The 13,837-nt window shown below is 34.0% G+C and overlaps 1 protein-coding gene across 3 annotated transcripts in view; it reads left to right on the top strand.

The window, feature by feature from the left end:
- Positions 1-13,837, top strand: part of Stxbp5 (syntaxin binding protein 5) — a 190,057-nt gene that overhangs the window by 81,009 nt on the left and 95,211 nt on the right. For all 3 annotated transcript variants that reach the window (XM_023705777.1, XM_004645484.2, XM_004645485.2), the window contains exons 8-9: positions 707-830; positions 9,836-9,914. In XM_023705777.1, the coding sequence (XP_023561545.1) occupies positions 707-830; positions 9,836-9,914 (203 nt within the window). The remainder of the gene's footprint in view (positions 1-706; positions 831-9,835; positions 9,915-13,837) is intronic.

Below are 13,837 nucleotides of genomic sequence, written 5' to 3'. Positions count from 1 at the left end.
AAAGTAACTTAGAAGTATAATGTTCTGGTCAGAAGAAGGTTCTTTAAGATTAAAAAATTGCCCCATTAGTCACTGTGAGAGATAGGTAGCATATTTTGAAGTTAATCCTGAAGTATTTTATTGATCTCAGTTCCAAACCTATATTTCGTTTCTTTGGTTCTTAGTTTAAAATCTTTGCTCTAATCTGTCAGTGCAGCTAGTTTTTTTCAAGGGGAAATATTGATGGTAGTAACTTGGCAATTTATGTTTATGAATTATTTCAAAAGCTGTAGGATACATTTTGTGTTCCTGAACTTGTTAGTAGTACATAAGTAATTGTAATATCCTTTGTGTTGGCTCTAGGAATAAGGTAATAAAAACTAATCAAGTAGTTACAGTAAGCTGGGAGTATTTTGCTCACCTGTAATCCGAACACTTGGGAGGCTGAGGCAGGATTGCTGAGAGTTCGAGGCCAGCCTGGGCTACAAAGTGAGTTCAAGGCCAACCTGAACTACACAGTGAAACTTTATCTCAAAAAAGCAAAAAAAAAAAAAAAAAAGTGTCAATATGAAATAAAATCTGTATTCAGATTCAGAGGGCTAAATTTTTATGGGAATATAAAGTTCACCTAGTCATCTTGGAAAATAATTTGGAAAACTTTAAGCTAAAGTTGTAAATAATAGTTTATTCATAGTTTAATAATGGAGTTCTTCGCCTTTTTCTGTAGGCTATTCACTCTGTTGCTTGGCATCATGAAGGAAAACAGTTTATTTGCAGTCATTCGGATGGCACTTTGACCATATGGAATGTGAGATCCCCTGCAAAACCCATGCAGACAATCACACCACATGGTAAGAATACTTTGATCCTGTACACTGCCTAAATTGTTAAGGATAGAACAGTTTTTTTCTGTTTTTTTGAGTTTGCATTTGGATTTGTTTGTTTGATTTTTAATGAGTATTTTGTGCATTTAATGAATATTGTATTATCTTTTGAATATTTCAGTAGTCCGAAGACAAATAGTTCTGTGATATAATTTTGTCGTCATAAAGCTTTGCCATCTTAAAGCTATCACTTGCAAGTTGTTAGTGTACATGTAGCAGTGTACACTACTTGAAGCACTTAGACTTCTGTAGGAGGTAATTTTATATCATATTATGTTGGGAGTCCCAAGGTCATCCCAAGCTTGATGACTCATTAGGAAGATTCGCAGAGCTCAGCATATGGTTGTATTCATTTCTGTGATTTATTACTACTGAGGTCTGGAGAGAATCAGGCCTGAGGAAGCTTCCAAAAGTCTTCTCCCCATGGAGTCACATGGGACATAGGTCATTCTGGCAGTAATGAATTGTTACTTTATGTGTGAAACACTGTTGATCAGAGAAGCTGCACCTGAACGTTCAGGATCAGTCATATAGGCACCCTGTAGTTTAAAATATGCTGAAATTCCACTCAGAAGGAAGAGGGGTTCAGCATAGTTGCATCCTTTATAGAAACAGTTTAGTAGGCATGGTGAACTAGTCTTTTAATCATAGAACAATAGGTTTCTATCAGAAAAGCCACGTTCCCATATACCAACAAGGAGCCAATTTTACAAGTAGATTTTCCTAGGGATACCTGTGTTAGGCATGATGTGTGAACTTATTATTGCACAAGTAGTAGTTTAAAAACCTATAAGAAATTTTTATTAGGGTATTTACTAAAATCAGATTAAGGAGGCCTTTTCATTTGGGAAAAAAATATTTCTTTATTAATCTGCATTTTTCCAAATCATCAAGCCAAGAAAAGCCTAAGAAGTTTAGAAAATCATTTAAAGAAATTATTCTACAAGGAATTCTTTAACATAATAGTGATATTTCACTGTTTGTTAAAATATGAATACTCACTTTAAAAAATACATTCAGAAGGGCCAGGGAGATAGTTCAGTTGAATAGGCACTTGTTTGTAAGCACAAGCTCATGAGTTCAATCTCCGGTACTGGGGGAAAAAAAAAATCGAAATTGTTGCATCACAGCAATTAGGGAATCAATAAAATTAAAAACTAGTTTTATTCATCTGTGGCAATACAGGATTTGAGGCTTGTTCATTTTCTTTGCAGAGTAACAATTATCTACAACATATACAGATTTGTCTTTGTATACCACTGCTTTATGATTACAATCATCACCTGGAAAACAGTTTCTTTAAATTTGCTGCAGACCTACTCATGAGTAAATCTAAAAGATATTCCCTATGATAGTAGGTTCTGGTTTTTCTTAGCATGTTTTTCTTCTTGCATTTTTGTGTCGGTCCATAATCATGATATTCCTGAAAATTCCCATAAATCATAGAATATCCCAACCCTTCTGGAACCTACTTATGTAGAACTTTAAAAAAGTAGTAGTAAAAAGTAGTTAAAAATCCAGATAAAAATGTAACTAGTGTCACATGATAGGAAAAATATATCGATTTTATATTTTGAATAGTATCTTTTTTTTTTTTTTAACCTTTTTAAAAAGAATAGTACAGGGTTGGGTATGTAGTTCAGTGGTAAATGCTTGGCTAGCATTTTCGAGGCCCTTGGTTCAATCCTCAGCACTATAAAACAAAACAGAACAAGAGGACTAGTACCAAAGATATTTTTTTCTTCTTAATCTTTTGATAGTGAATGTGGACTTGTTGTTCATTATGTATACACATACACACAAACTTTATGTATTTTTTTCTACAAATGAGGCCATTTTCTTATATTATTAAACTTTGTCTTCTATCATGAGTTTTGTGAATTAGATATGGTATTTCTTTTCAATCCTTAACATTGAAACAGTTCCTGAGCCTTTTCTTGACTTTCATATCTGATGAATTATAAAAATCATGTTATTTATTTTGTACAGTATACTTCAGTATTATTTGATATTCCTTCGTGATTAGATTCAGGTTACATGTTTTCACCAGGCATATCCCAGAGATTGAGATGGCATTTTTGCATCTTCGCAAGTAGAACTTGTTTTTTTCTGTATCTTATTGGTTATCTTTCATACTCTGATCCCATTGCATATGCTATGTCTCTGTTACGTTTTTATTTGTACTGCAGTTATTAGGGTTTAGAGGTATTTCTTTGACACTATTTGCATCCTGTTCCTCATCAGACTTTTTCACCCCTTTTAGCATCTATTGATGTTTCTTGGCTGAATTATTGCTTAAGATACTGCCAAATGATGATTTTCTATCTAATCTTATTTCTTTTTTATACTACTAAACTATAAACTTAAGTCTTTGAGAAGAAAATTTATAAGTGGCATAAGTTAGTTTCTAAAGGTTTGTAGTGTCTTAGTAGATAAGGCCCATTTGCTAACGTTATTTATAAGCCAGCAAGACAAAGAATATTTGATTTACCAACCAAATTTTCTCAAGATGAGAATCCAAATAAAACATAAAAAAGTAGTTTTTTTCCTGTGGTAGTTGTTAAACAGTAAGATTGGCTTTATTGCATAAAATAGCCATCTAAATGTAAAGAGTACTTCTAGAACTGTTTCTAAAAGTAGCAAAAACTATGGTATTTGAAGTAAGGGACTAAGGCAATGTGTTTTACTGTAATAAAATAAAAATGTGAATACTATTTTTCAAACATACAGCATACACATACTTATAAAATAGTATGAATTCTTTCAAATAGTTGTATTGCTTCTTAGCTTACTGCTGGTGGTAGGTAATCTATCAGAGCAAATTTATGTTGACATCTGAGTTCATTGAAAAGCTAAGCATTAAAGAACAAACAACAAAGAACCTGAAGACTTGTGGTTAAGACTAAGTTCCATAGTTTCTGGCTCTATAATCTTTAGGATGTTAGTTGACATTTCTAAGCCTCATCATTCTCACCTATAAATAGAAATAATAGCAAAATTTAATCTAGTCTTTTTATGTGGTTATTTTAGGGACTGAATTTATTCATTCCAATATTTATTGGTTCTACTGTATGATAGATATTTTTCTAGACTGTAGATCCAATAAAAAGTAGAAGTCTTTGGCCTTGTTATGCTAAAAGTGATTCTAGTAAACACCAATTTGGAAATTGTTACTTCTCATGATGTATTAGAATAGTGTTCTCTAAAATATATTTTGTAAATATTATTTTTGTTGATGATGGATTGTTTGATTAAAAAGTATGTATCATGGTAAAGAAGTTTATGAAGTGCTGAATTAAAGTTGAACATTTTTCTTCATTACAAGATATAACAGGTGAGTTTTTGACTACCTAAAACAAACACAAAGTGCTAGTATCTTTATCTAGTTTTTCATGAATATCCAAAAACATATTCCAGCTCAGCCATCAAGACAACCTGGAATCTAATTCCAATGTTTTACATGTGAATATTTTATATAATTTCTGTTCTCTGGAATTTAGTTTTATTATATGGAAAATGAAGGGATTGAATGGAATGAATTTTTATTTTTTATTAATTTAGTATAGGATCTTACTATGTAGATTGGACTCAGTGCTTCTCCTGTTTTCAGCCTCCCAAGAGCTGGGATTACAGGCGCATGCCACCATGCCCAGTCTCGATGGCCTTCTCAGGGTGCTCTAGGGGCGGGTCTGGCAAAGCACGCCAGGGATTGAACTCTGGGCACTGCATTCTGTCAAACAGGTGCTTTAGTCTTCTGAGCTATCTGGCCAGCCTGAATGAAATGAATTTTAAGGTGCAAAATGTGCATATGTATAAGTGAAGTGCAATTTGTTGCCTTATGCTGACTCTGAAGTTCAGTTGTCTGTAGATTCTGTGTTTGTGTCTGGGGTACACTATGCCTCTCTCTTCTCCTCTGTGAAAGATATACATTCATTATGTAGAATGGAATAACTTAGATGTCCTAGATTGTGCCACATTTTTACACTGAAGTAATCATCTTGTATACATGATTTTTCTGGGCCAAGGACTCACATGATGAATTGTCTAATCCTGGAGTGGGAATGGTTTGCTATAGAATCAGATTTTCTGTGTCCTTCAGCAGAATAAGGTAATTTTCTAAGGAAATGGAGATGGTAGGCAGCTAAAAATCAGTAGATGTCCACAGTGGGAAGTGACATTTTAAAATTTAGTGTCTAGAGCTTATTATCAGTGTAACCATTCTGCTTATCAGGGTATACCAAGATTATGGAACTTTTATTCCATTAAAGGTCACTAAGAAAAAAATAGGATCAAAATGCACATAAATAAAAGTCAATATATTAAGGAAAAATATACAAATAATTCTATTTATGTACTTTAAAAATAAACCTGAAGCATAAAAATAAAGCTGTACCTCTGTCTTTATATAATTTAAACTTTTTTCCACTTTGTGTATTTTAAAGGATTTACCTGACTCCAGAACATGCTTAAATAAGTATACCAGAAGGAGAAAGGAGATGCAGGCAACCACCCTAAAGTATCCCCTGTGCACATGCCACCTGGGCAAGCACTTATGTGCAGGAATCTTGCAGATTCAGTAAACAAAGTGTGGTTTCTGAAAGAAGCCTTCTTCAAGAGAAACTCTCAGAGAGGTCATTGAAATGATCCACCCAGCCTTGGGAGTCAGTGCACTAGAGGTTTGCAGGGGACTTTGAACCTTGAACAACACTTCCTAGATCCCATTTTCCTCATCTTGACCAAGTATCAAAAGCCATATATTCAGCCAATAACCCCAGGTTTAAATCACTTCCACCTCTGCACTCAGTAGGTATACTGCCTCCACCATTTCAACATAGTTTCTTGTTTTTTTTTTGAAAGAGGAATGGAACTCAGACCCTTGCACTTGCTAGGGAAGCACTTATTCTACTGAGCTATCTCCCTGGACCTCAACATAGTATTAAAATGAACAATATGTCTCTCCAGTTTATTTTTTAGAAAATTACTGTCCAGCAAAAAGACAGTGTGAGCTACATATGCAATTTTACCTTTACTTGTAATCAAATTAAAAACAGTAAAACGAAACAGGTAAAATTAAATTTAACAATAAATTTCATTTAACCCTCGGAATGCTGAAATGTTCATCATGTAATTAAACATAAAATTTGAGATTTTTCACATTCTTTTTGTACTGTCTTTAAAGTGTAGCACGTTTTAATTTGCATTAGTCACATGTCAAGTGCAGCCACGTACAGCTGGTGGCTGCCATATTGGACAGCTGCACTAGTCTGAGTGTACGTGCAGTGTAACAACTATATCAGTTGGAAAAATTATGTCCTATGTTTTATTTGGCAAAATTATTACAACTTAAACTTTCCAATAGTTTTTGTTCATTTTTTCATGAGTCTTAATTCAGCAGCAATTTACATAAATACCTTCTGTGTTCTACAGATTAAATGCTAGGAATATATTGGTCTTCTAGAGTGGATATGTGAATAAAAATGACCTGTATGCTTAAACCATAAACATTGTGATAAGTGGTGATAAAGCCACCCATAGTACTAAGTAGAAGCAAGTAGTAGTGGCTGTGGTTTGAAGAGAAGGGTGAAGGAATACTTTAGGAGTTCATGACGGTCTTGGGTCTTAAAGGTACATGTGAATAAGAAAAGAGTAAGGTGAGATTATTTCACTGAGAAGGAATAAAGGCACAAAGAAGTAAATCAAACTTAAGATATTTTGGAGAACTGCTAATTGTTTGATATAGCTAGAGTTTAAAATTTCTTTAAATTAGTTGCAGGAGAAAGCAGCCACATACAGAGGCAAGATTATATACCAGAGTATTCAAAGAAGTTTAAACATTAGGATGGAGACCTAAGTATTTACAGTGTGAAACATACTATTTACATCTTGAAAATATTGTAATATTTGTATCTTGAAAACCATTTTAATGGAAGTACATTAGGGGACTTATGATCAGATGAGGGTAGCAATTAAGAAGTTTTTTCATTTATAAGCAGTAAATAAAAAAATTGAGTTGTGATAGAAGAAATGAGAAGTGAAATGCGTTGAGGACATACTCTTACCATTGTTAATAGGATTTAAGTAATTTATTGTGGCTATATAGTTAGGGAATCTGTGGAAGCAGAGCATAATGAAAGATAAGAAATCAGATAAGCATGTAAATTTATGTGATTTATTGAGTCAATTGTGATTAGTCTGATCTTCTCAATGACATGTCAAGGCAGGTTTAAAAAATACAAAAAACTTTTCTCCTCTGGTGTCATGGTAAAATGACACCTGGTGGTGAAATCTCTAAATGTTCTTTAGGTTGTATGTGCTTTTAAAAAATGTTGTCTGTACTTGATTTGATTCAAAAAAAAGATTAACCTATGATTACTGATAAATCAATCTTTAAGACCATGAACAGTAATCACTGATATAATTGAGTTGGAAAACTATTAGAATATGCCAATCAAAAAGATTGACTAGTACCTAAGCAAAATAATAAAGTAGTGGCACACTTGCCTGCCTGGCAAGGGCAAGGTCCTGAGGTTGATCCCCAAGATCACTATAAAAGCAGCAACATTTTTGTGTCCAATGATAATGAAACTTTTAGAATCCTTATAGGGAGGAAAAAAATTAACTGATAAGGAAATAACAGTGAGATTGACTTTAAACTTCATTATAAGTGTGAATTATAGAATACAATTAAAAAATATTCAGAGACTATTGAGCAAGAAAAATGTTAAGTTTATATTTAGCCAGGTTTTATGCCAGATATATAAGCTCAGCCTTTCCGAGTTTCAGTAAAATATACTGCCCAATAACCTTAAAAATTATGCCAGCCAGGGCAGGCAAGGTAGTTCAGTGGACTAAGTGCCTGCTTAGGCAAGAGCAGAGACTGGGGTTCAATTCCAGTACTGCATTGTCACACTCCCTGGGCCCGCTGAGCCCGCTGTGGAGTCCGGGTGTGGTGGTACACGCCTGTAATCCCAAGTGCTGAGGAGGCTGCAAACAGGAGATCACTGCGAGTCTGAGTTGCATAGTGAGACCCTGTACCAAATACATAAAAAAAGTATGCCAGCCACTGAAAACTTGCTGTTGAACACTAAAGTAATTTAATAGTTATGTTTAATCATCTTCATAAAAATTCATGTAACCAAATTATTTTTGGAAATAAGTATTAAACTTGGCTCTCTCTTTCTGATTGTATTAGTCTGACCTTTGCATTGGAATGTTGTGTGGTAGAAACAGGAAAGGCTGCCAGCCTTCTTCAAAGTGGCTGTTGCGTCCCTTACTCACTGGTCAGGTCTCTTTGAATAAGTCGGAATAGAAATAGAAATTCTGAGTTTGTTCTTTGTCCAGTGCAAAGGCTACCTTTTAGAGTAAAGCCTCTCTTTTTCTTTTTTCTTTTTTTTTTGCGGAACTGGGAATTGAACTCAGGCTCTTGTGCTTGTCAGGGAAGTGCTTACTCCACTGAGCCATCTCCCTGGCCCATCCTCTCTTTTCCTATACTCCTTGTTCTTCCTTCATTTCTTTCCTACCTAAACAACCAGGACTTTTCCCCTGTAATTCTTTCCAGGTCTTTGATCTTACACTTCTTCTTGTTTCTTGATAATTTTATTACCATTTGGACATCCAAGGTCCATTGCGTCATCATAAGATTTTAAGAAATTAGATCTTCAGTTCTGTATATTTATAAAAATTTGATATAATAAAAGTGTCATTTCTTATCATTTGGGAATGATCAGTAAATAATGATGGCACATACACATGTGTTGAAACTCAGTTGTATGCACTAGCTGTATGCACGTTACTGTCTGGCAGTTGTAACTTAATAAACTATAAAAATACTATGCAAGTGACTGATAATCTTTTACTTAAGAAACAGCTATCCTTGTGATAAGATATACATAAATGTATTTCATAAATGAAACTACAAAACAGGGTAAGAAAAACTGGAAAGGCATATGATTTGCTGTGGGAAAGAACTGAATATAAAGCAAAGAGGTTAAATGACTAAAACGGTTGATGCTGATAGGTTTTTTTTTTAATACACATGCATAGATGGAATCATATGTACCAGGCCATTTTGAAATAATTATTGAGACCCACTGTATGCCAAACCGTGTTAGCTACAGAAAACATGTGCGTGCACGTGCGCACGTACACACACACACACACACACACACACACACACTGAACAAAACATCTTGTTTTCCTGAGGTTTACATTCTTGTTGGTTACCAACCAAGAAACAAAGGACTAACTAGAGAGTATTTTAGTAGGTGGTATGTGCTGTGGAGAAAACAAAAGCAAAAGTGTATTTCTTGGGATTCCTAAGGCCATCCTCAAGTTTGGTACTTGCTGGAAAAAAATAATAATCTTGAGATCAATGTCTCAAAAAATGGAAAATAGATTTTTTTTCCAATGGTTTCCAGAAGGAACATCCAGAAACTGATCATGAAAATCTCTTCTTTTAAAAACTAAAAATTTTTTGATAAAAAGAGTTTCAGATACATTTTATACAATTTATTATTTTAGTAGTTTTTTAGAATTGATGAATGGGTTTTGGTTTAGGAATGTCATTATAAATGAATTTATTAGCATAGAATTTAATTTTATAGCCTTTCGCATTCTGCATTAAAATATGATACAGATTTACTTACTGTAATCTTGCCATTTTAAAACGTTATTCATTTAGGATATTTAAGTTATAATTTGTTTATCTGTAATTAAGGACATTGAAAAGACTCATTTTCTGTTACTAGAATTTTATTATATAAATATTGTTTTTAAATTACTCGTTTTATTTGCCTTTCAGCAGTGAATTTCAAAAGGAATTTGCTCAGTAATTTAGAATTATCTTACTTTGTATTAGTTTCAAAATCATGCTAAAATGTTTCATGATATATTTCATTATATTTCACTTTCTTTTTTGGAATTATCAATCCATTAGAGTAATTTAGAATTTAATGCAGGAAAATATATTTTAGGAAAACAGTTAAAAGACGGAAAGAAGCCTGAGCCTTGCAAACCTATCCTCAAGGTGGAATTCAAAACGACAAGATCTGGGTAAGATTTTACTTCACTGCCAGTATTTATTGTGTGTAAAAACTTATGCAACATGGAAGACTACTTTATTATTTTTGAAGACCTACTTTAGCATGATGTGCCTAATCTAGTCTAAAGTTTTTTTGCTTTCTTCACATAATGACTAAATTTGGTAAATGTAGGATAAAATGTGTTATGTTCTTGCTTTTTAGTAGTTGTGTATCTTGCAAAGTTTCAATTGTTTTTCTTAGATTTTGGAAACAGCTTATTCACTAAAGGGAGCTGTGGGATAAGCAGTGGTGAAAATATTAAAAGCTGAACTGCCATATATGTTATTTATGAAAGCTATTGTATTCCAGAATTTCATGAAATTCTTTGGCAATGAAGAAGTTTACTATTAAAAATTATTAGTTATATTTGAAGACATTGTTACTGTATGAATTACATAGGAGAATTAGGTGCTTTTCACAATTTATATATATTTATATATTTCGAATGTTATGCTTACAAATGTAAAGGAAAAATCTTATCAAATATTTCTTGGAAAATTTTACTCAACTCTAACCTTTGAAGGAACCCTTTTATTTATATTTTAGTTCCCAGAGAAATTGTATGATTTTATTCATTGTAGGTATAAAAGAGTGACTTTATGTCATATAGTGAAATCATTTTCAAATTGTGGTCACTGGATCTAACATTAAGTGACAATTTGTTAGAAATGCATATCCTCAGATTCCACCTTATCATTATTGCCAGCACTATCAGAAACTCAGGAGGGCCCCAGCAATCTCTAAATAGACCTGTGCAGTTGATTGTGATGCTACTAAGGTTTTGAACTACTGGCTTTTTTTTTTTTTTTAACTATATACATTTATAAACACTGACATTATGGGGCCAGGGAGATGGCTCAGTGGAATAAGTGCTTCCCTGGCAAGCATAAGGGTCTGGGTTCGGTCCCCGGTTCTGCCAAAAATGAAATGAAATGAAATAAAATAAAATGAACACTGACATTAGAACTCATCCATTTCTCTTTTAATCTCTTCTTCCCCCTAATTCAACTCTGCCCTTTTGTCTTCTGAGTAAAAACATTAGGCTGAAATAACATACGTTTGTTATTATTTTTGTCCTTCATTCTCTCTGGTTTTCTGTGGAGGTCTAACAGGTGCACAAAGTTCAGACAATAGAGTGAACGAGCAACAAAAGGTTTGGCATCTTTTTTATTTCTGTGGCATCCCTCCTTATGTGACCTTCAGTATGCTTACTTGTAACATAGATGCATAAGAGGTCAAACGGGTTGTGGTGACTTAAGTGAGATATGCCTGTGTGCAAAACATTTCATGCATTGCCTGTTACCTAATAAACCAGAAATGTTGGAACCCCCCCTTTTTAAAAACCATTGCCAACCATTGATTTTTGTCCCATTTTTTCTGCAGTAAAGGACATCATAGCAAAAGGAAGCAAACTAGGAAAAAAAAAAAAACTATAATGCAACACAAATTATATTGCTTGAAAATTTAAAGTAATGGTGCTTATTATTATTAAAGTAATTAGTACCTTCAAAATTCTTGTCTGTTCATTTTAACAAATACTGCTTGCAAATAAAGGCAAGAGTCTCAGGAAGAGGTTTTTCCTCAGTGATCGCCTCCTCTTATGTGCTCTCCTATGTAGCGTTGATACGTATGCATTTTAGTTTTCTTCAAGATGGAAGCAATTTTTTTTTTAATTTTCATAGGATTAGAAATGAAGTTTGAAGGTACTTTGTTCTTTTGTGGTTATCTGGAGATAGTGTCAAGTAGATTAATAGGATCACCCTCTTGTAAGTCACTTTCAGTTTCTCAGTTTCTTTTTTTATGTGGGACAAGTTTAGTAAATTTATTTTCTCTCATTCCCCATCCTCTTTTCTTTTTTTAAGATTTATTTTTCTTTTTAAATTGGATACAGGGTTTTGCTGAGCAGCTCAGACTCACAGTGGCCCTCCTGTCTGAGCCTCCCCAGCGCTGGGATTACAGGCATGTGCCACCATGCAAGGTTGGGGAGCTGGCAGAGTACACCTGAGGTTCTGGGGCTGAAATGGCATGTGGTACCGGGTATCAAACTTGGGTCCTTGCACTTGCCAGGCAGGTACTTCGACTGCTTAGCTACCTCCCTGGCTCCCTATCCTCTTTTCTTGAAATAAGTCCCCAGACTGTAATGCTGAAATTGAGCACTATTATACTACTATATCACCTGGAGCAGAATCACCCTCTACTAAGTATTCTAGGCAACTCTCATTATTTTCTCTTCCATTCTTAGCATGTGTCTTCTGTTGCTGGTACCAACAGAATGTGTTCTATCAGTTCCTCTTGGCAAATTGACCCAATTTTATAGATGATCCCCTTGAATCCATCTACTGTTTCTTTTCCTAGAAATCATTCTAGGATGAAATATTCCCCTTCATTCATGATCGCTCGGCATAAAGGTTATAACCATAATGATATGCTTATTTGTCTAGATTAGTTCCTCCAGAAATATCATCTGAGGCATGTAATACTTTTCCTTTAGATAACTTATATGTCATTAATAATGAAATTATTTACTGGATTTATGTCTCCCCGATAATACTGAACTTGATGAAGGCATTAGAACTAGGAAATGATGATTCACTAGTGGATTTTAAAAAGAATTTTGTTGGTTATGATCATCAGCTCTTAACTAATAGAGTAGAATGGGGAATTATACAGTGCACTGTACCTTTCAGGGTATTAGCTCACAAAATTGTCATTCAATTTATATATTTGTCTACTAGATTGTGAAGTAAAGAGTAATTGTTATCATGGGCCATGTCAAAATAGTTTGAAAGCCTTTGATTGAGTAGAAATAATTGAGGCTTTGTGTTACCATACTTGATGTACTAGTCAGTTTCTGCCACTTATTAACTATATTATCTTTATCAAGTTGCTTTCCTTCATTTGACCATTTTTCTTTTTTTCAAAAAAATGAGAATAGTAATTCCTTCTTCATGAAGAGCTAAAAGAAATAGTATGTGTCTAAAACACAAGAATTGTTTACAAGTCCTAGTTTTTTTTTCTTCATTTGCTCACTTATTTTTTTTTAATATATTTTTTTTAGTGTAGGGTCTACATGGTCTCACTATGCAGATTGGACTCATAGTGGTCCTCCTGTTTTCAGTCTCCTGAGCTCTGGGATTACAGGCGTATGCCACTATGCCCCAGTCTCAATCACTATCTCAGCATGCCCCAGGGGTGAGGCTGGTACAGCACACTGAGGATTAAACCCTGTTCCCTGTGCCTGTCTAAGCAGGCACTTTAGTCCACTGAGCTATTTGGCTTGCCCTGCTCACTTATTTTTTTTTCAATAATGGACTACATAAGAGTTTTTTAAACAAGGCCGAATTCTTAATATGGAGCAATTTAGAATAGATTCAGATTTTCAGACAGGTTCTCATGTGACCTCTTGAGAATTTTGTACTGCAGAGCATTAGAAGAGTTAGTTTCTCTTCAGACATGACTTCCATTCTAAAAGTCACCAGTTAGAGGGGAAGATCTGAGTTATGAAATCCAAAGATAAAGATTATTACAGCTAAATATAGCAGGCTAACCACACTTAACAGAATCACACCTGATCACACCTATTATTTTGCTCCTTTTCATGATAATACATCGTATTGTTGACACAAAGTAAGGCAAACATTTTGTGTTATGGGGTCAGAAAATAAATGTTTTGGGGTTATAGGCCATAAAGTCAGTCTCTTTCAGAAGTATTCAAATCTGCTTCTCTGGACTCCAGACAGCCACAGGCAGTACATAAATGAATGAATATAACTATGTTCCAGTAAAACTTTTTTGACACTGAAATTTGAATTTTATGTAATGAAGTATTTTTTATTTGTTCTTCCCCTCAACTATGTAAAAATGTAGAAACCATTTTTAGTTTGTAGGCCATAC

This window comes from Octodon degus, unplaced genomic scaffold, assembly GCF_000260255.1.
Source record: "Octodon degus isolate 3935 unplaced genomic scaffold, OctDeg1.0 scaffold00229, whole genome shotgun sequence".
Taxonomy (NCBI): Eukaryota; Metazoa; Chordata; class Mammalia; order Rodentia; family Octodontidae; genus Octodon; species Octodon degus.
The sequence above is the reverse complement of the archived record's forward strand: the minus strand, read 5'-3'. Positions and strand labels throughout refer to the sequence as shown.